Below are 21,630 nucleotides of genomic sequence, written 5' to 3'. Positions count from 1 at the left end.
GGTTCCGTCCTGGGGGAGAAGTGACTGATGTCTGCAGACAAAATCCAGGAGATGAGGATTGAAAAACCATCTTTATTAACCTTGACAGGGAGTGGAGAGTCTCCAACGTCTCCCCTCGCAGCTCAGCTCCCACCTTGGCTGTCTGGGACACAGATGAAGTTACGGGTCACTTGCTGACAGCTGGCAGGCCTCTGTGAGGGGAGGAGGGAGAGGATGAGAGGTTGGAAAGAAAGTCCAGGTAGTGGGTATGGAGCAGGGAAAGAGACCCTTCTGTCTATACCTGGCCCTTTCCTCCCTATAGTCTCTAAAGCAGTGGTTCTCAACCTGTGGGTTGTGACCCTTTGGGGAGGGTGTTGAATAACTGTTTCACAGGGGTCAAATATCAGATATCCTGCATATCAGGTATTTACATTATGATTCACAACAATAGCAAAGTTACAGTTACCAAGTGGCAACAAAATAATTTTACGGCTGGAGGTCACCACAACATGAAGAACTGTATTAAAGGGTCACAGCCTTAGGGAGGTTGAGAACCACTGCTCTAAAGACTCGGAGACCTGTCAGGCGGTGGTGGCGCACACCTTTAATCCCAGCACTCGGGAGGCAGAGCCAGGCGGATCTATGTGAGTTTGAGGCCAGCCTGGTCTACAGAGTGAGTTCCAGGAAAGGCGCAAGACAGGGAAACTCTGTCTTGAAAAACCGGAATAAGAAAAAAGGACTCAGAGAATTTTTAGGTTTTTTTTTTTGGTTTTTCGAGACAGGGTTTCTCTGTGTAGCTTTGCGCCTTTCCTGGAACTCACTTGGTAGTCCAGGCTGGCCTCGAACTCGCAGAGATCCACCTGGCTCTGCCTCCCAAGTGCTGGGATTAAAGGCATGCGCCACCACCGCCCGGCCGAATTTTTAGTTTTTTTTTTTTTTTTTTTGGTTTTTCGAGACAGGGTTTCTCTGTGTAGCTTTGCGCCTTTTCCTGGAACTCACTTGGTAGCCCAGGCTGGCCTCGAACTCACAGAGATCCGCCTGGCTCTGCCTCCCGAGTGCTGGGATTAAAGGCGTGCGCCACCACCGCCCGGCCTGTGAATTTTTAGTTTTGAGAGACGGTCTCGATATATTGCCCTAGCTGTCCTGAAACTAACTATGTAGAACAGGTTGGCTTCAAACTTAAGGCAATTCTTCTACCTCCGCCACCTGAGTACCGAGATTACAAGTGTGTGCCACTACTGACCAAAAGCCTCTTTAAAAAAAAAAGATTTATTTATTTTATGTATATGAGTGCTCTATCTGCATGTACACCTTTATGCCAAAAGAGGGAATCAGATCCCATGATAGATGGTTGTGAGCCACCATGTGGGTGCTGGGAATTGAACTCAGGACCTCTGGAAGAAAAGCCAGTGCTCTTAACCTCTGAGCCATCTCTCCAGCCCCCAAAAGCCTCTTTCGAGTCACCCAGAGCCCTCCTTGGTGACTCCACAGCTCTTATCCAATCCTGGTGCCATTCTAGTCCATGAAAATTAGAGGGGTCAATGTACCCATTCTGATAATGTCTGCCTATGGCCACGGCCTCTGCTGACATTGCACTGAGCTCTTTACAATACCCACAGAAGACTTGGGAGTGGTGACTCCCAGACCTCTCCTGGGAGACTTCGACCCCTCACCTTGATTCCTGGGAGTCACTAAGAAGGCTCTGAAGTCCAAGCAGGAGGCCAGAGACTGGAATTCCTCCACACATTTCTCTGGAGGGTGTGGTGATCGATCTGGAAGGACAGGGAGCAGCCGGGCTGGTCAACATTCCTGCTTCTCAGCTCTGCCCACCAATTCCCAAAGGACCTGGTAAAGATGCCCATCCTGCTTTGAAAGGGGTCCTTTAGCCTTCCAGTCTCCCTGGGCACTCCCGCTTTGTACCACCACTCACTGTAGAGGAGAAAGCGCTGGTAACCCTGGCCCATCTCTTTCAGCATGATTCCCCCTGGGCATGAGCTGGAGAAGAGGTCTGTTCTCATGTCAGGCCGGCCTGTCAGGAACATGAGAGGACAGACGCAAAACCAAGCTGAGTCGGGCCTAGTAGTGCAGGGCCATGATCCCAGCTGCTCAGGAAGCTGAGGCAGGAGGATTTCACATTCAAGGCCTGCCTGGGCTATAGGGTGAGTTCAACCATCAGGGCAACGAAAGGTTGGAAAAGGGTCTGGGGATATAGTTCAGTGATGGCCTGCTTCCCTAGCATGCCAGAGGTCCCAGGTTCAATCCTCACTTCTGAGGGGGTAACAGCTCAGGGAGAGTAGAGAAGGGGAGGGCTGGTGGGAACCAACCTTCAGTTCTGAGATCTGTGTTTCCTTTCCCCTCAGTCAAGTGGTATATCCATTTCCGGGGCACACAGACCCCATTTTTCCTGCAGAGGTGGTGGTAGCAAGGTAGAAAGATGGAGTGTCATTCCAGGCACACGCTGCCACCTTTACTTATTTTTCTCTTACCCTTTCCCACACCCCAGCTCTTTGGGATAGCTAGGTCCATCCTATCAGCAGAAAGTGACTTGTAAGCTGTTGAGTTCAGTGGGCAAGGAGTGATGGAGCTCGAGTCTGGGTGGGGTGATTGCTTACAGTTCGGGCAGAGAACACACCCAGTGGTGCCTCTGCCTCCTCACCACTCACGTGCGGATGGCGGCGCGAAGCTGGAGCTGCCTTGGGGCAGAGCCGGTCGCCATGTTGAAGACAATGTTGTCCACGGAGTCAAAAGTAGCCAACTCTTCCTTGGTGGGGGCTGCTCCTGCGATGAAGTACCACAGGCCCAGGTGGGGCTCTGGGGACTGGACGAGCGAGCAAAAGAATGAATTAGCAGGTCCGTCGCAAAACCCAGAGAGCCTCTCCATCAGTCAGTGGACCAAGATTCAGGGCCAGGAGGTGCTGGTGGTTGTTGCTGTTTCCACACACCCCCTTCCTCCCCTCCTTTCCCGACACGCTTGCTGGTCATCTTGAGCTGCCCACCCACGACTTTCCGCGTCCACTACTGGCTTTCCCCTTCCCCAGTCCATACCTCCTTCTCGCCCACTTCCAGCGCTGTTAGCTGATTGTGCTCAGGGCACTGGGTCATGGAGCTAAAGAGAAGGCCATAGAGGTAGAGCACAGCTGCCCAGACTTGGTGGAACATCTCAGGCAGGAGAGAGCTGGTGCTTGCAGGAGAGGGACTTCTGCCTTAACTGGTCTCTGCTGGCCTGGCGGCTCAGTCCACTCTGCTTTCAGCCCCCTTGCGTCGACCCTTGACCTTTTTACCTGCTAATAAGTAACTTCAACCTTGTTTTCCAACCCAAGCATGGATTAGCCACAGCACTGGGGCCTCCCCCGCTCTTCCGGATGCAACCACTCTACAGTGTACCCTGCATGTCCAGCGACTCTGAGGCGTTCAGAGGAGAGCTGAGCCCTACAGTAGAAACCTGTATCTGTATCTGAATTGGAGCTCTGCTGTGTTGTGAAGCACCGAGGAAAAGTGACTTCATTATTAGGTCTTTCATTCATTCACTTGGCAAATTTGGGGATTTCAGTTGTTTGCCAGGAACTGGCTAATCCTGGGGGACATTTTTTTTTTTTTTTAAAACAACGGAAAAACAGCTTTACAAACAAACCATTGCAATACAAGTTGATAAGTGTTAGAACAGGCACCAGTCAGTCGCTGGGGCATGGTGGATTTCTCTTTCCTTTTTTTCTTTTTGTTTTTTTCAAGACAGAGTCTCAATATGTAGCTCTGCCTGTCCTGGAATTCACTCTGTAGACCAGGCTGGACTCACAGAGATCTGTCTGGCTCTACTAAAAGCATGTGCCACCGCCACCATCACCACCACCACCCCTGGGCTAGGGACACTTTTTTTCCCTCTTGATGCTGGGGATCAAACTTAGAACTTCATGCATACCAGGCATGCTCACATGCACAGTAGTACCAATGATCCACATCCCCAGCCTCCTGGGACAACTGTATTAATCTCTCTTTTTCCACCTGTGGAATGGGCAACTCAGTAATCTCAGAGTTAGATGAGATCATGTCACATCAAGTCAGAAGTAAATATCCACTATCATTAGTAACTGCAAAACACCCACTGCAATTGCTGGTAATAATTTTGCTAGATTGTCAAGATTTAAATGTAGTGTCCAGAGACAGTCACTGGATAGTCTTAGTGTGTGGAGCTGTCAATGCAAAGAGAGGTGGGACTTTTTTACGTAAATCTGTGGACTGCCACAAAAATTTTGGGATTCTTGAGAAGCCTGCCGCTGTGTCTTGGGTGTATACCATCTTTCCAAGTGTCTGCCTTAAGGCCCGTGCTTAAATATATATAAAAATAAACTCCAACTTTTCTTTAAACACAAGTCTCCTGAGAAGTGAGACTTGCTAAGGGGTTGTGATTTATTTCAAGGGATGATGGTGCAGGTCTTCAGTACTGGGAAGGCTGAGGAAGGAGGAGTGCTGAAAGGAAAAAATATCAGCTCAGGACCCCTAAAGCCAAGCTCTCAGCACAAGGAGATTTATTTGCCCCAGAGGGACAGAGGGCAGGGAATAAGAGACAAAGACAGGAGACAGAGGAAGAGGGAGAAGGGGAAGGGAACAAGGGAGAGGGGCAGGGATATTTGTCCTGGTATGTTACAGAGGACCGCCTCTGGATGGAGAGGAGACAGATATGGCACATAGGAAAATGGCGGTTTATAAAGGTAAAAAGGGAAACCCCGTGTTAGGATGAGGTGTTTAATTTTGACTGGACATGTTAATTAAGGGGGCTTTTGATTGCTGGACTTCAATACTTTGATAGCTGGTCCTTGGTAGTCAGCCTCAGGAGGAAGTGGCCAAAGGGGATAGACATTGGTGACTAGCTTTAGGAATGTGGTCTGTTTTTTAGCAAGGCAAAGAATGAGAGAGAAGGGCAAGGCCTGCCAGAGCCATGCTCTCCATACTCAAGCTGGCCAGAGTCCCTTCAACTGCCATTCAGGCCACCCTTGGTTACATACCTAATACTATCTTGCTTCAAAACAATCACAAAAAATGAGGATGGTAGTAGGCATGATTACTCTGGGATGTGTATGTGGGAGCAAGGGAGCAAACTTAAGGCTTGGGCTTGCCAGGCAAGTGCCCTACCACTCAAGCCCTTGAAATCTTCATAATAAAAAACTAAAATGTAGGTTTGGGTAAAGAGATACCAAGCCAAACCTGAGGACCTGATTTTGATCCCCCATCCCCATAGTGGATAGAAGACACCAACACGTTTCTCCACACTTACGCTACGCTCTGGCAAATGCAAGGTACACAGCCCGCCCCCAAAAAAGTGTTGAACGGGGTTGGGGATTTAGCTCTTGCCTAGCAAGCGCAAGGCAAGGCTCTGGGTTCGGCCCTCAGTTCTGGAAAAAAAAAAAAAGTGTTGAAATTTTAAAAAATTATTTAATCCCAGCATTCAGGAGACAGTCAGGTGGATCTCTCTGAATTCCAGGACAGCCAGACCTACATAGTGAAACTCTGTCTCGAAAAACGTAAATAAATGTAGTCTGGTATAGTCTGGCAGGGTGCCATACGACTTTAAAACCAGCACTGGGCGGGATTATGAGTTCTAGGCAATTCAGGGCAACACAGTGAGATAGGATGTAGAAGTCTCATCACACAAGCTGACACAAAGTAATCGCTCGCTGAACAGCGCTTACTGGAACGCTCATCGGTACTGGCATCTACGTGAAGTGGTGAAGGCGGCAGAGAATTGTAACCGTCCCGCCCTGTGCACCTCCCCCGGCGGCGAGCCTTCGCTCCCTTCTCTTGTCCTTTAATCCGACCCCCAAGACCCCCGTTTTTTGTCTTCTTTTTTCGAGGGTTTCTCTGTGTAGCCCTGGCTGTGGTGGACTCACGGAGACGCCTGCCTCTGCCTCCCGAGTGCTGGGATTAAAGGCGGGCGCCGCCACGCCGGGCTCCGTTTTCCTTTATTCACAAATTTTAAAAAGCAGTAAAATGCTTAGTTGTCCTAAAACATTGAGTTCCCTCGGTGCTCTCAACCAAAGGCCTATATGACGCCCCGAGAGTCTGCAAAACGCCCAACCGCCCTGATCCGGCCAGGAGCAGGGACGCCGGTGGGAGCGAACACAGCCTCCGGCACGCCCCCAACCGTCCGGGGGGAAAAGTGGCTTCCGGAAGCGCAGGCGTGACAAGAGGACCAGAGGCCTTGCAGAACTTTAGGTGGCTAGGACCGTGCCTGTAAATTTTCTTGGCCCGTCAAACCGCGACTGTAGACTAACGCGGTGTAATCCCCACAAATCCCCGACAGCGTCCGCAGCGCCTCGGGGTAGGGGCAGCATGCCGCTCAGTAATTTTTTTTCCCCAGGCGTTACAGTAGCCACCTTGGTCGTGTAGCGCGCCGGCGCGCGCAGGGAAGCAACGCACACGGCCCGAGGGGGGCGGGGAAGTACTTAAAGTGTGCGCACGCGTACCGCGGCTCACGCAGGCGCAGTGCGGTCCCCCGGGCGACGGCGGCGGCGGCTCCTCGGGGTGGTCGGCTCCCTCCCATCTAGGCCGACCCCGGCCCGTCTCGCCCCCCAGAAACTCACTGTTCGGGGCTGTGGACTTTCTCATCGTGCCCCACGAAAGTCAATTGGGGGAGCCTGGGGAAGCCGGAAGTACCGCCTCGAGATCCCCAAATACTATCGGGGAAACGGAAGTGGCCTTTGGTGGTGCCAGGTTGGGGGAGGCCGGAAGTGACGGTACCGTGGGGAAGTCGGGGGCGGAGCCACAGGGTGGTGGGCTGTGTGTGTGTGTGTGTGTGTGTTTGTATGTGTTTGGCCGCGTGTTGGTTCAGTCGCGTTGCTGGAACACCGACGGCGGAAGGCGGAGGCGGAAGGAGGGGCGGTCAGCGAGCCGGTCCAGGCTCCCGTGAGTGTCTGCGGTCTTGGGGCCGTGGTGATTTAGGCGGGTTCGAGCGTGGTGGCGCGCGTGCGCGGAGCCACTCTCTGGGCCGAGTCCGGCGCGACCCTCCCCCCCTCGCGTCGTCCTGGGATTTCCCGATCTCTCGGGCCCTTGCTCGGTCGCGACCGGTGATGACACTGGTCTCTGGTCGGTCTCGTGCTTGCTTGCCCGATTCCCAGCCCAACTGGCTCTCCCTATTGTGATTGGCATTGTGGAGCCCCTCCCACCCCTCGTCCTTCACCTCCCTATGCCGTCCATCTCCTGCCCTTTGTGTTTCTCTTCCTGTGTCTCGGAACCAAAAAGGAGGGATGGGGTCGAGGATGAATATACGTGCTTGTGTATGAGAGACTTTTAAGGGATCGGGGCGGAGATTGGGCCCAGAGAGTCTTCCGGGTGTATGAAATAGAGTGCGGGCGACAGCGAACCTCCCCCCTCGTTCTTCCTTAGAGAGCTGTCGGCCATGGAGCCGAGTGATAGTTCCAGTACCACTATGGAGGAGCCCGACAGCCTGGAGGTCCTGGTGAAGACCCTGGACTCTCAGACTCGGACTTTTATTGTGGGGGCCCAGGTGAGAGAGACAGCGGTACTGTGTAGCGACGATACCCGCTTTGGCTCGATGGTCTTCCAAGGGATGAGCCTGGCTTTCTGGTCATTGACTCCTCTTTGTCCCTTCCTGGATAGAACATCCGAGGTTCTTTCTGAGTGAGGAGGTGGTTACTGTGGAGTGAGGCAGATTTCGTTCTGCCTGTCTTCCACCTTGATGGAACTCAGTGAGGAGGGAAATGCAGAGGAGGAATCTATACCTATCCTGGGCGGACCTCAGCCCAAAGGGACAGACAAGACTCCGGCCGGCCTTTGGGACCGGAAATAGCACAGAGACCTCAGACAAATATGGTGTGTTTGTTCTTTTTTTAACAACTTGTTCACAGGTTTATACTCTATTTATAGATTCTAGGAAGCTGCTTTCATACACTGTTAAGTAGAATTGCCAATATCTGAGGCACAGTTTGAATCTCAATGTTATAAAGTGCAGTGTGGACACAGTTGTCTTCGTTTTTACTGCATAATTCTTTGAGAAAAAAAAAATCGTGAGTTGGTCATTTTCGTGGTTTTCAAAAACATTTAAAACACCACATACACTTGTGAGTAGGTGTATGTGATAATTAATTCTGGCCCTTACCAAGAGTTAATTGTCTAATTAGGAAGATTATTTTTGGGGGTCGGGGGAAAACAGTGTCTCATATAGCTCAGGCTGACCTTGACCTCCTGACCATTTTGCCTCCGTTGTCTATGCTAAGAGTTTAGATTTAGGTTGTGTGTACCATACCTGACTTGTTTTTGCCTTTTTTTTTTTTTTTCTTTTTGAGGTAGGGTCTTTTTGTTGCTTTTTTTTGTTTGTTTGTTTGTTTTTGTTTTGGACAGGGTTTCTCTGTAGCCCTGGCTTTCCTGGAACTCACTCTGTAGGCCAGGCTGGTCTTGAACTCAGAGATCCGCCTGTCTCTGCCTCCCAAGTGCTGGGATTAAAGGCGTGCGCCACCAGTGCCAGCTGAGGTAGGATATTAAGTAGTTCACTATGTCTTAACTGATGGTCTTGGATCCTCCTGTCTCTGCTCTCCAGGGTTGGGGGTTCAGGTGTGTGCTGCCACACTGCTTTTGTTTTGGTTCTTCCCCCCCTTCCCTTATTTTTTGGGGAGTTCCTGCTGGGCATTGAACTTAGGACCTGCACAAAGTACCTACTACTGAACTGTAGGTAACCTTGTGCCGCCTCCTTACCTTCTTCATTAGTTATTTTTCTAGTTCCTGGTTCCCAACCCGGTGATACTTGCCATTGGTGGTGATGGTTTTTCTGGGGGAGGATGTCAATCTCCCTCTCCCCCAATAGGTTTCTCTGTGTACTTCTGGCTGTCCTGGAACTCGCTCTGTAAACCAGGCTGGGCAGAACTCACAGTGTGCTGGGATTAAAGGTGTTCACCACCACCGCTTGGCTTCTTTTTATTTATTTTTATTTATTTATTTATTTTGTATTTATTTTTTTTGAGACAGGGTTTCTCTGTGTAGTTTTGGTGCCTGTCCTGGATCTCACTCTGTAGACCAGGCTGGCCTCAAACTCACAGAGATCTTCCTGTGCTGGGATTAAAGGCGTGTACTGTACCATCATGCCTGGCTTTTATTTTTATTTTATGTGTGAACGTTTTGTCTGCAGGTATGTAAGTGCACCAATGTGTGTGATTGGTGCCCGAAAAGGTCAGAAGAGGACATCAGGTCCTGTAACCTGTGGCCTTTTCCTCTTGTTGTGGTAGTTAGGAAATCATAGTCCCTACTCTGTTATGTGTGGGTGGTTGTAAACCACTATGTGCTAGGAATTAAACTCAGGTCCTGTGCAAGAGCAACAAGTGTTCTTAACCTCTTTTTGTATTTTGTATTTTAAGTCAGGGTCTCACTTTGTAGTCATGGCTGGCCTGGTAGTCACAGAGATCCACCTGCTTCTATCTCCATGCGATTAGAGGCTTTTGCCTCAATGCCCACCTGTTTTTAGCTTTGAGATTACGGCCATGAGCTCCTGGTACGTTTTTTATATTTAGAAAAGCATCACCAGTATCTCTAGATACTAAGCCAAGAAGGAGAAAAGGAGAGCTGTTTGGCTTTTTCTTGTAAGATTTATTTTTATTTTGTTTACTGTTGTTATTATTATGGTTTCTATTTGGATTTTTTAGGAGACAGAGTCTCTCTACACAGCTGGCTGTCTTGGAACTTACTGTGTAGACTAGCATGGCCTCAAACTCAAAAGCTCCACCTGCCTCTGCCTCACGAGTGCTGGAGGCATACACCACCACTCCCCTCTTATTTTTAATCATGTATTGGTTTGTGTGGGGGGGCGTGGTGTGTGTGTGCCTGTGAGTACAAGTGCTCATAGAGTGCAGAGACACTGGGTCCCCTGGAGCTGGATTTACCAGTAGTTGTGAGCTGCTGCCCAATATGGGTGCTGGAAATGGAACTGAGGTAGGTCCTGGGCAAGAACAGTGTTAGCGTTAACCACTGAGCCATTTCTCCAGCCTGCCTTTTTTATTTCTTAGTGGTGTTTTCTCTCTCACCCCTTTCACCCAGCTTTGTTTATTGTCTGTTTGGGGTTTTTGTTTGTTTCGTTTTTGGCTGCATAAACACCTGCCTGTTGATGCAGTTGGCTAGTGACACTGTTTGATGCTGACCTCACTTGTCCCCTGAAGTCAGGCATCCCACTTAGCTCTTTCCTTCGTTTTCTGATTCCAACTCATGGCTCTCCTTTCAGATGAACGTAAAGGAGTTTAAGGAGCATATTGCTGCCTCTGTCAGCATCCCTTCCGAGAAACAACGGCTCATATACCAGGGCCGGGTTCTGCAAGATGATAAGAAGCTCCAGGAATACAGTAAGAGACTGGGGGAGCTGCTCGAGGTTAAGGTTGTTGTTTGGAGGCCATGGGTTTACCTACTTACAAGTTTTGGTGTGCATCTCTTTTTCTGCAGATGTTGGGGGAAAGGTTATCCACCTGGTGGAACGGGCTCCTCCTCAGACTCAGCTCCCTTCTGGAGCATCTTCTGGGACAGGGTCTGCCTCAGCTACTCATGGTGGGGCACCCCTGCCTGGCACTCGGGGGCCTGGGGCCTCTGTTCATGACCGGAATGCCAACAGCTATGTCATGGTTGGAACCTTCAATCTCCCTGTGAGCCTGTGTTTGTCATGTGGGAGGGTTTTGTTGGGAAGAGGAGCTTTTGTTAGGGCAGCTGCAGGGAGCGTAGAGTTCTTGGGTGTCTTGAGTTCTTGCCTGGAGTTTGGGAAACCCTCTGACCTATACTGGCCTCAGTTTTTGAGGAAAAGAGGGTAGGGGCTCTAGAAAAGGAATTGGCAGTATGGAGGCCTTAGTATGTGGCTTCTCCCAGAGCAACTTCCCTTACCCTTTCCCCAGAGTGACGGCTCTGCTGTGGATGTTCACATCAACATGGAACAGGCCCCAATTCAGGTATTCAGGGGCCTGGGAGGGTCAGGGAAGGGGATCTGGGAGAAGGAGGCCATAAGGTGGGGGAGGACCTGGCTGAGGAGATGCCTGGGAGCTGTTGTAGTATGTTGTGGAGCTCATGGCTTCGTCTCAGACCTGCCCTGATCATCCTCCTTATATTACAGAGTGAGCCCCGGGTACGGCTGGTGATGGCTCAGCACATGATCAGAGATATACAGACCTTACTGTCCCGGATGGAGGTGAGTGGGCAAGTCTGTCAGGCTAGAGTTTCTTCTCATGGTCTTGCAGTAAGAACAATCCTAGCCACACTCAAAATGGCTGCAGGAGTCTGCCTTTCTGCTCTAGGTTTTCTGTGTAGTTGTTCTTTCAGGCAAAGAAAGTCTCTTTGTGAGGCTGTCTTGTTCCTGCCAGTCTGCCTGCCGCAGCTTCTCAAGTGAGACTTAGAGGCATGTGCCACTGTTCTAGGCTGCTGCCAATCTTCCTGACGATGATGTGTCATAGATTCCCTTCATTGAAAGAAGTAGCCCTTTTTTTAACAGCAATCATTTATCTTTCACCTATGAATTGTTCAATTAACACATTCTTCTCATAATATTCTTGAAAGAAAATAATACGTTTCCTTATATAATAAAACAAAACAAAACCCATTCTGTCCTGAGCTTTCTTGAACTCACAGTGTGCCTCCTAACTCATCCTCTTAGGTGCTGTGATTATAGGTGTGAGGCACATGCATGGCTGCATGCCACAGTTTTTCAATTCCTTTTTCCTTTCTTTTTTTTTTTTTTTTTAAATTTTTTTTTGTTTTGTTTTTTGTTTTTCGAGACAGGGTTTCTCTGTGTAGCTTTGCGCCTTTCCTGGAACTCACTTGGTAGCCCAGGCTGGCCTCGAACTCACAGAGATCCGCCTGGCCCTGCCTCCCAAGTGCTGGGATTAAAGGCGTGAGCCACCACTGCCCGGCTCTTTCTTTCTTTTCTTTTCTTTCTTCCTCTTCTTTCTTTCTTTCTTTCTTTAGACGAGACTGGCTTTTAACTCAGAGATCTTCCTGCCTCTGCCTCCCAAGTGCTGAGATTAAAGGTGTGTGCTCCTCCGCCACCACCTGGCAGTTTTGTTGTTGTTGTTGTTTTGTTTTTAAGATTTATTTATTTAAGCTGGGCGGTGGTGGCGCACGCCTTTAATCCCAGCACTCGGGAGGCAGAGCCAGGCGGATCTCTGTGAGTTCGAGGTCAGCCTGGGCTACAGAGTGAATTCCAGGAAAGGTTCAAAGCTACACAGAGAAACCCTGTCTCGAAAAACCAAAAAAAAAAAAAAAAAAAAAATTTTATTTAATGTATACAGTGTTCTGCCTACATGTATGCTTGCAGGTCAGAAGAGGGCACCAGGTCTCATTATAGATAGTTGTGAGTCACCATGTGGTTGCTGGGAATTGAACTCAGGACCTCTGGAAGAGCAGCCAGTGCTCTTAACTGCTGAGCCATCTCTCCAGCCCCGCCTGGCAGTTTTTGATTTTTTTTTTTTTAATATGTACTGGTGTTTTCCCTGTATGTATGTGTATGTGAGGGTGTTGGATATTTTGAACTGGAGTTACAGTTGTGAGCCACTATGTAGGTGCTGAGAATTGAGCCCACGTCCTCTGGAAGAAGAATCAGAGCTCTTAACCATTGAGCCATTTCTCCAGTCCCCAGTTTTTGAATTTCTTAACTGTCATGTTTAGTATGGGGGTATCCTAACTTTATCAGTTTTGTTATAGCCACAGCTTGTGGCCATTTCCTCTCCTTATGAAAGTTAGGAAAACATAGTCTCTACTCTGTATTACAGATACTTACTGTGCATCCAATTTCTGCCAGTCATAGGGATACACAGCCCTGCCTTCAGGGAGCCTCAGTGGGGCATCATCTCCACTCTTGACTTCCTTGGTCTGCATAACCCTCAGCAGCAGTAATTTCATCTTGCTCTTGGTGTCCTTACTCTTCTTCCACATTCAGTGTCGAGGGGGGCCCCAAACACAGGCTAGTCAGCCACCCCCGCAGACGCCGACTGTGGCCTCGGAGACAGTAGCCTTGAACTCACAAACATCAGAACCAGTTGAAAGTGAAGCACCTCCTCGAGAGCCTATGGAGTCAGAAGAAATGGAGGAACGCACCCCAGCCCAGACTCCAGAGCTTACCCCTTCTGGCCCAGCTCCAGCGGGCCCCACACCTGCGCCAGAGACAAATGCACCCAAGTGAGAGATGGAGGGAACCTTTGGGGACTTGGAGGGTGGTCACAGGAGTAGTGTGAGGACCAGGAAGGATGTGAAGGGAGGAAAGTGCTTGCTGGGGGTCTTAATGGTTGTAGTATTGTGGGTCAAAGGGCAGCTCTTAGGTAGCACTGTTGTCTCTGAGGCAAGATTGTCTGATGTCTCGCAGAAGCCTGCTCTGGTTTTGAGCTCTCATTGCCTCCTTTGCACAGGACCTTGCTGGACAGGGGGGAAGTTTGCTTTCTCCTTTCCATCTCTGCTTGTCTTAGGAGAGCAAAGAGAATCCCAGGGGATGGCAGGGGTCTCCTGAGGAAAGCCTCAGCTCAACTGCCCTGGTGTTTCCACAGCCACCCTTCCCCTGCAGAGCATGTGGAGGTGCTCCAGGAGCTGCAGCGGTTGCAGCGCCGTCTTCAGCCCTTCCTGCAGCGCTACTGTGAGGTCCTAGGTGCTGCTGCCACTACGGACTACAACAACAATGTGAGCCTTTTGATGGCCTTCCCTCCTAATACCTGGAAGCAACAGATTAAGATGCAGATAGCTCTTCACTGTCCTCAGTGTTAGCACAGAAATCCCCCTCGATAGGTGAATGATCTGCTGTGATGGGGATGACAGTCTTTGGACCTATTGTGTCCTTAATTATTTAGGAAGTCTACCGAGTGAAAAAGAATTATACATGGTTACTTAACCTTTGCTGTGTTTTGTGGAAAGCTCTGTGTATATTAAATAGCATTTACTTGAAAATTGAAAAGCTTTGGTTCATGTAGAAGTTTCCAAAGACAGAGGACGTGACAGTCTGAGAAGGCATCATCCCTATTCTTAATTTCCTGCTTTTCTGGGTTTGACCTGGGCACAGCATGAGGGCCGTGAGGAGGACCAGAGGTTGATCAACTTGGTGGGGGAGAGCCTTCGATTACTGGGCAACACTTTCGTGGCACTGTCTGATCTGCGCTGCAATCTAGCCTGTGCACCCCCACGGCACCTACATGTGGTACGGCCAATGTCTCACTACACGACTCCCATGGTGCTCCAGCAGGCGGCCATTCCCATTCAGGTGGGTTCAGGGAACCTGGCTGGAGGGAGAGCAGAGGGCATGGTAGACTAGGATGACCCAGATGGCTGCTGGGAGGCAGAGAGCAAGGAAACTGGGGAAGCCTGTGATGACAAAGCATGTGGAGTCTTTAGACTCTAGGTTAGACCTTTGTGTTTTCTCATCTCTGCGGGGCCATCTCTCTTCCAGATCAATGTGGGAACTACTGTGACCATGACAGGCAATGGGTCTAGGGCTCCACCAGCTCCCAGTTCGGAGGCGGCATCCCCAGGTTCTGGCCAGGCCTCATCCCTGCCTCCATCTGCTACCACTGTTGACTCATCAACTGAAGGAGTTCCCCCACCGGGGCCAGCTCCACCACCAGCTACCAGCCATCCACGGGTCATCCGGATTTCCCATCAGAGCGTGGAACCTGTGGTCATGATGCACATGAACATTCAAGGTGAGTTAGGGACAGTTGCTGGCAGAAAAGAGCAGCAGGAGCCGGGAGGGAAGGCCGGCTCTCGAGCTGCGGTTTGGGAAGGGGCAGGAGGGGAGGGGCTCCTCCTTGGGTTTGTGTAAAGGGAACCCAGCCTTCCTGTTGCAGTGGAGGAAAGGACAGGGTTTCTGGAGGCCTAAAGAATGGAAGATCTCAGGAGGGTACAGCCAAGCTTGGCCCTGCCATTCTTATATTTTCTGGCTGTCTTCCTGCTCAGATTCTGGATCACAGCCTGGCGGTGGCCCAAGTGCTCCCACTGGTCCCCTGGGACCTCCTGGTCATGGACAGACCCTGGGTAAGAATGAGATGATCAGAGCAGGCTGAGAGCTCTGGGTAGAAAAGGGGTAGGGCTGAGTGGGTGGGTTGAAGGGGTCCAGGTTCAAGGTTACATCAGACCCACCCCCCAGGCTCCACCCTCATCCAGCTGCCCTCCCTGCCCCCTGAGTTCATGCACGCCGTCGCCCACCAGATCACTCATCAGGCCATGGTGGCAGCTGTTGCCTCCGCGGCCGCAGGTAATGACCTGGAAAGGGAGGCCTGGGAGGTGGGACCTAGTTCATGGTGGTGGGTATTGTCTGCTGGCGGGCAAGGACTGAGCCCTCAGCCATCTTTGGTCTCTCTCTCTGCCCACAGGACAGCAGGTACCTGGCTTCCCAACAGCACCAACTCGGGTGGTGATTGCCCGGCCCACTCCTCCACAGGCTCGGCCTTCCCATCCTGGGGGTCCTCCCGTCTCTGGGACTCTGGTGAGCAAGGGTTGGGGGAAAATCCTGGTGGATTGTGGGAAGGACAAGACTGAATCCTTTTTCTGTCCTCCAGCAGGGCACTGGGCTAGGTACAAACACTTCATTGGCCCAGATGGTGAGCGGCCTTGTGGGGCAACTTCTTATGCAGCCTGTCCTTGTGGGTGAGTCCTATTCTTCTCTAGCTCAAACTGTCTGTGTTACCAGCTGCAGCTGGTAATGATAGTACATGCTTGGATTACTGTGAGTTCAAGGACATCCTAGACCATAGATTTTCAATTTCTAAGCTATCCTGGGCTACTGAGTAAGATTTCGGGGCAAAGGGGCATCTGTGACAACTGTCCTGATGACCCTTCTGTCCTGCTCACTGTATGTCCTAGTCCTTGTAGAACGTCCTAGTTCTTAAAGACCAGAATGGGGCAGCTATAATCTGGCTTTTATTCAAATTGTCCTTTTTTTTGGTTCCTGACAGCTCAGGGGACTCCAGGAATGGCTCCGGCTCCGGCTCCGGCTCCGGCTCCGGCTCCAGCTCCAGCTCCGGCTCCAGCTCCAGCTCCTGCCACTGCTTCAGCTAGTGCTGGCACTACCAACACAGCTACAACCGCTGGCCCTGCTCCTGGGGGTCCTGCCCAGCCTCCACCTCCTCAGCCCTCTGCAGCTGACCTTCAGTTCTCTCAGCTCCTGGGGAACCTGCTGGGGCCTGCAGGGCCAGGGGCTGGCGGGCCTGGCCTGGCCTCTCCCACCATCACTGTTGCAATGCCCGGGGTTCCCGCCTTTCTCCAGGGCATGACTGATTTCTTGCAGGTGAGTGGCTGTCCTGCCCTTTGTCCCCCAGCCCATTAGAACATTGGTACTTGGTTGCCATTCTATAGCTGCTGATGTGAGAGGGGAGGGGACCTGAAAATTCCTGGATGCCTGCCTGGAGGTTAGCTCCGCTCCTGCTTCCTGGTCTGAGAGGCAGGGAGGTAGTTGTTTGGTTTCATGCCCCTCTGTTGAGTGTCTGTCCCTGAGTGTTATGGCTTAAGTTAAGATCAGAGCTAGCTCTTGCCGCTCTTTCAAGGGACCTGGGTTCGATTTCCAGCACCCACATGGTGGTTCACAACCATCTGCAACTCCAGTTCCAGGGATCTGTTGCCCTCTTCTGGTCCACATGAGAACTAGGCACACATTTCACAGATATATAGGCAAGCAGAATGCCCATACACATGGAGTACAGTGATAAAAATGTCTGTTCAGTGGTTGTTTTAAGTTAAGATCAGAATCCAGCTCTCTTCCCCTTCTCCTCCTGTTGTTTTGTGCCCTCTTGATGCAATTTCATGTCCTTGACCCTGTGGTCTTTGTCTTCTCTTCTCAATTCCTTCTCTGCTAGGCATCACAGACTGCCCCTCCACCACCTCCACCACCGCCACCCCCACCCCCTGCCCCCGAGCAGCAGACCACACCCCCACCAGGGTCCCCTTCTGGTGGAACAGGGAGTCCTGGAGGCTTAGGTCCTGAGAGCCTGCCGCCAGAGTTTTTCACCTCAGTGGTGCAGGGCGTGCTGAGCTCCCTCCTGGGCTCCCTGGGGGCTAGGGCTGGCAGCAGTGAGAGCATTGCTGCCTTCATCCAGCGCCTTAGTGGATCCAGCAATCTCTTTGAGCCTGGGGCTGATGGGGCTCTTGGTAAGCAAAATGGGGGTGCTGTAGTCTTGGGAACTGGCGGGGGTTGGGGGGTAGTTGGCTTTTCTTTACTAAAAAGGATTAGGCTGACAGCTTGTGTGGGCTAGGCAAGGAGGCGAAGGCAATTGCTTACTTCTGCCCCTCTCCCTAGGATTCTTTGGAGCTCTGCTCTCTCTCTTGTGCCAGAACTTCTCCATGGTGGATGTGGTGATGCTTCTCCATGGGCATTTCCAGCCACTGCAGCGGCTCCAGCCGCAGCTGCGATCTTTCTTCCACCAGCACTACCTGGGTGGTCAGGAGCCCACACCTGGCAACATCCGGGTAAATGAAGGCCCAGGACCCCAGAGCTTTCCTTCCTCCCACCTCCATTCCTTAATCCGCCTGCCTCTTTGTCAGTGAAAACTCTGCTTCTGCCCAAGCCCTGGACTTAGAGGAGATGGGTGGGACTAAACCTGTGATGTTTCCCTACAGATGGCAACCCACACATTGATCACTGGGCTGGAAGAATATGTACGGGAGAGTTTCGTGAGTATCCTTGGTGTATTTTCTTCCTGTCTAGGCTTGGGTGGGGAAGCTGGAGGTCCCTGCTGCCTCCACCTTCTAGATCCTCAAGGTCCTGATTTGGAGAGCTTTGTGTGTCTTGTCTCAGTCTTTGGTGCAGGTTCAGCCAGGTGTGGACATCATCCGGACAAATTTAGAATTTCTCCAGGAACAGTTCAACAGCATCGCTGCCCATGTGCTACACTGCACAGGTCAGGCCAGGGGCCAGCCAGGGAGAGGGGTGTACTGGCTGTGCAGGACTGCCGGCATCATGTGCCCTCTCACCTCCTCCCTGCAGACAGTGGGTTTGGAGCCCGGTTGCTGGAGCTGTGTAACCAGGGCCTGTTTGAGTGCCTGGCCCTGAACCTGCACTGCCTGGGCGGGCAGCAGATGGAGCTCGCTGCTGTCATCAATGGCCGGATTGTAAGCACCCCTGACGCTGGGTCTCCAGCGTCTTTGTTAGTCTGTCTTACAGCTTTATATCTCTTCTCCAAACCCTGTACCCCTTGCCCTAGCTGCAGATGGCACAGGCAGGTTGCAAGTGCAGTCTGCTTTCTAACCTTCAGCGTCGCATGTCTCGTGGGGTGAACCCGTCCTTGGTGAGCTGGCTGACCACTATGATGGGGCTGAGGCTTCAGGTGGTCTTGGAGCACATGCCTGTGGGCCCTGATGCCATTCTCAGATATGTTCGCAGGGTCGGGGACCCCCCCCAGGTAAGGGGCCCGATAAGCTGGGGTCGCGATGTCAGGAAACTGGAGGTGGCCTGGACTGACACCGCCCATCTCTTTTATTTCTCTGTCTGATTTCACAGGCACTTCCTGAAGAGCCAATGGAAGTTCAGGGAGCAGAAAGAACTTCCCCTGAACCTCAGGTACCAGGGAGAGGTTGAGAGGCCAGATAATGTGTAGATGGCTGAAAGAAAAGGGACTTGGGGGCAAAGAATTCTGAAGTCTGGACCTTCCTGCCATCTGCCTTCCAGCGGGAGAATGCTTCCCCAGCCCCTGGGACAACAGCAGAAGAAGCCATGTCCCGAGGTCCACCCCCTGCTCCTGAAGGGGGTTCCCGAGATGAACAGGATGGAGCTTCAGCCGATGCAGAACCTTGGGCAGCTGCGGTTCCCCCAGTAAGTGGCAGGAGGTGATCCAGTGGGAGTAAGAGCTGTAAATTGTGGGAATTATTTCTAATCCTTTCCTCCCCAGGAATGGGTCCCTATTATCCAGCAGGACATTCAGAGCCAGCGGAAGGTGAAACCTCAGCCGCCCCTGAGTGATGCCTACCTCAGTGGTATGCCTGCCAAGAGACGCAAGGTTGGTCTGTCTCTTTCCTGAGGATGTCTCTGTCTAGTACCCTTGCTGAGCTAGAGGCTTTTGCTTGTTAGTTCAGTTTCTTCATCTAGTTAGGAAGCCTGTTTGGGGGTCAGGCTTGTTCTTGATTGGTACATGTGCTACATGGGCCTTCATTGTATGTTTCTGGCAGTTCTGGTACCTTAGCTGTGTGATTTCCCAAGTGATTAGGGTCCACTGTGTAAGGTGGGCTTTGCCTTGAAGAGTAGCTAGTGATGAGTCTCAGGTGGTCTGACCTGCTGGTGCCTTCTTTATAATCCAACGGTTTTTGGCCATAATTAGGAAGGCATTTCTGCTGTTAAAACCACATGCAGACTGTTCCCCACCCTGTGCTAGCTTAAACACTGGTTAACTAATGGAAAGGGTGAGCTGGGTGGTGGCACTGGGTCTGATGTTGATCCCCTTTTCCCTCTCAACCTGTCCCCAGACAATGCAGGGTGAGGGCCCCCAGCTGCTACTCTCAGAGGCAGTGAGCCGGGCAGCTAAGGCAGCCGGAGCTCGGCCCCTGACAAGCCCCGAGAGCCTGAGCCGGGACCTGGAGGCACCAGAGGTTCAGGAGAGCTACAGGCAGCAGGTGCCCCCACTTTGCAGCAGAATAGGGATGGTCTATTGGGAGGGGTTGGGCCAGGTTCCTGCTTCCTGAATGTATTCAGAGATGAATTGGTAGTGTGGGGGCTGCCGGTTGGTGGTCGAGGTTTTCCTTGTGGCATTTGGGAAGGCTCAGCAATCTCATTGGGCTTGCCAGCATGGCTGGCGGGGAAGTATTTTCTGAGGGTTGGTCTTTGTACTTGCTGGGATCATAGGGCTAACTAAACCAGGGCTCCTCCGACCTGCTTGTGCTTTCTCTTTATAGCTCCGGTCTGATATCCAAAAACGACTGCAGGAAGATCCCAACTACAGCCCCCAGCGCTTCCCTAATGCCCACCGGGCATTTGCTGATGACCCCTAGCTTTCTCATCAGGGGACCATTTCCCCCTTCCTTCACAGTATTTAAGAAATAAAAGTCGGATTTTCCTGGCTCCTTTGTCTGGTAGTGTTGAGTACCTTCATTTTCTTCACACATTTCATCAAATAATCCCTAGGAACCATCATACTCCCCTTATGGAGTGTGTGCAAGCCTGTCAGTGGTTTGAACCTTTGTAAAAAGATGGTACTCAAAATGCTATAAGAAACATTAAATCTGCTGTCAGTATGGAGCTTAAGTAGCATTCGGTGGGTGGCACCCGTGCACCTCTGCCACCACCTTATACAACCCTAAGAGCCCACCGATGTAACTTCAGTTCACTGCCCTCATTTTAAGCTGAGGCCAGCTCCTATGTTTTGCAACTTCGCCTGGGTCTCTGGAACATGAAGGCCTAATGACTAAGCTCCATGCTGAAGAAAACCTGAAACACCAGGAGGCTATATGGCACTGTGGGGGTTTGAATGAAAATGGCCCCCGAAGGGAGTGGTACTATTAGGAAGTGTGGCTTTGTTGGAGGTGTATCACTAGGGGTGGGCTTGGAGGTTTCAGATGCCTAAGCTCCGTCTAGGGACTGGGGTATTGCTGTGATAGGCCTGACCATGCTTATGTTTGGAGGAATGTGGACTTTGGATTAGACCCCCAGCTGAATGCAGTAAGTGGGGCTTAATGGGCGGTGATAGTAGGAGCTACTACTATCATGCTAGTAGTGTAGTGCTGAGGGTAGTTTGAACTGCGAGGGCCTGGCTCAAGAGGGTTCAGCTCTGTAATGACAAGGAGCAAGCTGAGCAATGAAAAATAAAAAATTACTATTGGAGGAGAAAAGGAACACCAAGAAGTATAAACGAGTAAAGAAAAGCCTGATGCCAGTACTGGAGAGATGGCTCGGAGGTTAAGAGCACTGCTCCCGAGTTCAATCCCCAGCAACCACATGGTGGCTCACAACCATCTGTAATGAGATCTAGTGCCCTCTTCTGGTGTTCAGGTATACATGCAGGCAGAACACTGTACACATTAAAAAAAAAAAAAAAAAAAGCCTGATGCTAAGAATAGAGAGTGGTGACCTCAGGGTAAGACCCCACCCAGCTAATCTTTGTGAAAAATGAAAATGAATTAAAGAAAAGCTTAGGGCCATGTATGGTGATGCACCATTATTATTCTCAGCACTCTGGAAGGCAGAGGGATGGTGGATCTGAATTTAAGGCCATCTGGTCTATAGAGCAACTTCCAGGACAGTCAAGCTTTAGGTGGTGAGGGAAATGATAGAAAACAGCTGGTAAAGATGTAATTGAACAAGTGGGCCGGGATGGCCACATCCCAACCCCAGCAGGCAGAACTTGGCACTGTCAGCCACGTGGTTCTGAATTTTGAGTCAAGGATACAAGAAGGGGGTTATGGAATCTCCCTCCATGGCTAAAGAAGGCTGCTGAGGCCAGACATGTGTCAGAGGACACCCTGCAATGGAGGCTTAGAGGTCCATTTTGTGATGCTGTGTAAGTGAATCCTAGATTGCCATAGAGACCCAAGATGTTAGAGATGCCTGAGTCATGGGAATCTACTAAGGAGAGCTGCCAACAGAGAGTGGAACCAGCCTGAGAGAGACGTTGTGTTGCGGTCAACAAAGAAGGGAGTTAGGGCTCTGAAGAGTGCTTTGACATCAGACATGGAGGTGCAGTTTTTGCCTGGCTGGTTTTGTCTTACTTTAGTATTTCTTCACTATGT

The 21,630-nt window shown here is 51.0% G+C and overlaps 2 protein-coding genes and 1 long non-coding RNA gene across 24 annotated transcripts; 2 read left to right on the top strand and 1 right to left on the bottom strand.

Moving 5' to 3' along the window:
- Positions 1 to 52: 52 nt before the first annotated feature.
- Positions 53 to 6,431, bottom strand: Apom (apolipoprotein M). Of its 3 annotated transcripts, XM_052744207.1 has the most exons (6): positions 3,025 to 3,306; positions 2,643 to 2,797; positions 2,304 to 2,383; positions 1,910 to 2,008; positions 1,653 to 1,751; positions 53 to 191 (listed from the first exon to the last, which is right to left on the bottom strand). In XM_052744207.1, exons 1-6 carry the CDS (start codon positions 3,136 to 3,138, stop codon positions 160 to 162), a joined length of 579 nt encoding a protein of 192 aa, XP_052600167.1. In that variant the 5' UTR covers positions 3,139 to 3,306; the 3' UTR covers positions 53 to 159. The 3 variants fall into 3 exon arrangements, with proteins under 3 accessions (XP_052600167.1, XP_052600168.1, XP_052600166.1); XM_052744208.1 differs by lacking the exons at positions 53 to 191; positions 3,025 to 3,306 and adding an exon at positions 5,664 to 6,431 and having other exon boundaries at positions 914 to 1,751; XM_052744206.1 differs by lacking the exon at positions 53 to 191 and having other exon boundaries at positions 914 to 1,751.
- LOC128114302 (uncharacterized) lies at positions 1,910 to 3,483 on the top strand. The gene is made up of 2 exons (XR_008219742.1): positions 1,910 to 2,138; positions 3,300 to 3,483. It is a non-coding gene; the product is annotated as an uncharacterized LOC128114302 (long non-coding RNA).
- A 22-nt stretch (positions 6,432 to 6,453) lies between the features above and the next one.
- Positions 6,454 to 19,966, top strand: Bag6 (BAG cochaperone 6). Of its 20 annotated transcripts, none has more exons than XM_052744181.1 (26): positions 6,454 to 6,684; positions 7,357 to 7,477; positions 10,196 to 10,313; positions 10,411 to 10,607; positions 10,851 to 10,904; positions 11,066 to 11,140; positions 12,884 to 13,122; positions 13,485 to 13,614; positions 13,991 to 14,188; positions 14,375 to 14,627; positions 14,881 to 14,958; positions 15,071 to 15,178; positions 15,297 to 15,409; positions 15,483 to 15,570; positions 15,879 to 16,210; positions 16,776 to 17,067; positions 17,216 to 17,385; positions 17,536 to 17,589; positions 17,714 to 17,816; positions 17,903 to 18,027; positions 18,171 to 18,317; positions 18,416 to 18,475; positions 18,584 to 18,727; positions 18,804 to 18,911; positions 19,375 to 19,521; positions 19,801 to 19,966. In XM_052744181.1, the coding sequence occupies exons 2-26, from the start codon at positions 7,370 to 7,372 to the stop codon at positions 19,894 to 19,896; spliced, it is 3,537 nt and encodes a 1,178-aa protein (XP_052600141.1). In that variant the 5' UTR covers positions 6,454 to 6,684; positions 7,357 to 7,369; the 3' UTR covers positions 19,897 to 19,966. The 20 variants fall into 20 exon arrangements, with proteins under 20 accessions (XP_052600141.1, XP_052600140.1, XP_052600144.1 ...); XM_052744180.1 differs by having other exon boundaries at positions 6,454 to 6,707; XM_052744184.1 differs by lacking the exon at positions 6,454 to 6,684 and adding an exon at positions 6,720 to 6,876 and having other exon boundaries at positions 15,486 to 15,570.
- Positions 19,967 to 21,630: the final 1,664 nt, after the last annotated feature.

This window comes from Peromyscus californicus, unplaced genomic scaffold, assembly GCF_007827085.1.
Source record: "Peromyscus californicus insignis strain IS unplaced genomic scaffold, ASM782708v3 Scaffold_19__1_contigs__length_69161282, whole genome shotgun sequence".
Taxonomy (NCBI): domain Eukaryota; kingdom Metazoa; phylum Chordata; class Mammalia; order Rodentia; family Cricetidae; genus Peromyscus; species Peromyscus californicus.
This window is presented reverse-complemented; position numbering and strand designations above follow the sequence as displayed.

What these genes read in the sequence shown, in the direction of transcription:
- Apom (XM_052744206.1), bottom strand. Translation starts at nt 3,138, where the DNA reads ATGTTCCACCAAGTCTGGGCAGCTGTGCTCTACCTCTATGGCCTTCTC. An exon ending in TGGAAGTGGGCGAGAAGGAG is followed by an intron (nt 2,798 to 3,024) that starts GTATGGACTGGG and finishes TCGCTCGTCCAG; the next exon opens with TCCCCAGAGCCCCACCTGGG. An exon ending in CCAGCGCTTTCTCCTCTACA is followed by an intron (nt 1,752 to 1,909) that starts GTGAGTGGTGGT and finishes CTGTCCTTCCAG; the next exon opens with ATCGATCACCACACCCTCCA.
- Bag6 (XM_052744181.1), top strand. Translation starts at nt 7,370, where the DNA reads ATGGAGCCGAGTGATAGTTCCAGTACCACTATGGAGGAGCCCGACAGC. An exon ending in GCATGACTGATTTCTTGCAG is followed by an intron (nt 16,211 to 16,775) that starts GTGAGTGGCTGT and finishes CTTCTCTGCTAG; the next exon opens with GCATCACAGACTGCCCCTCC. An exon ending in CCATGTGCTACACTGCACAG is followed by an intron (nt 17,817 to 17,902) that starts GTCAGGCCAGGG and finishes TCCTCCCTGCAG; the next exon opens with ACAGTGGGTTTGGAGCCCGG.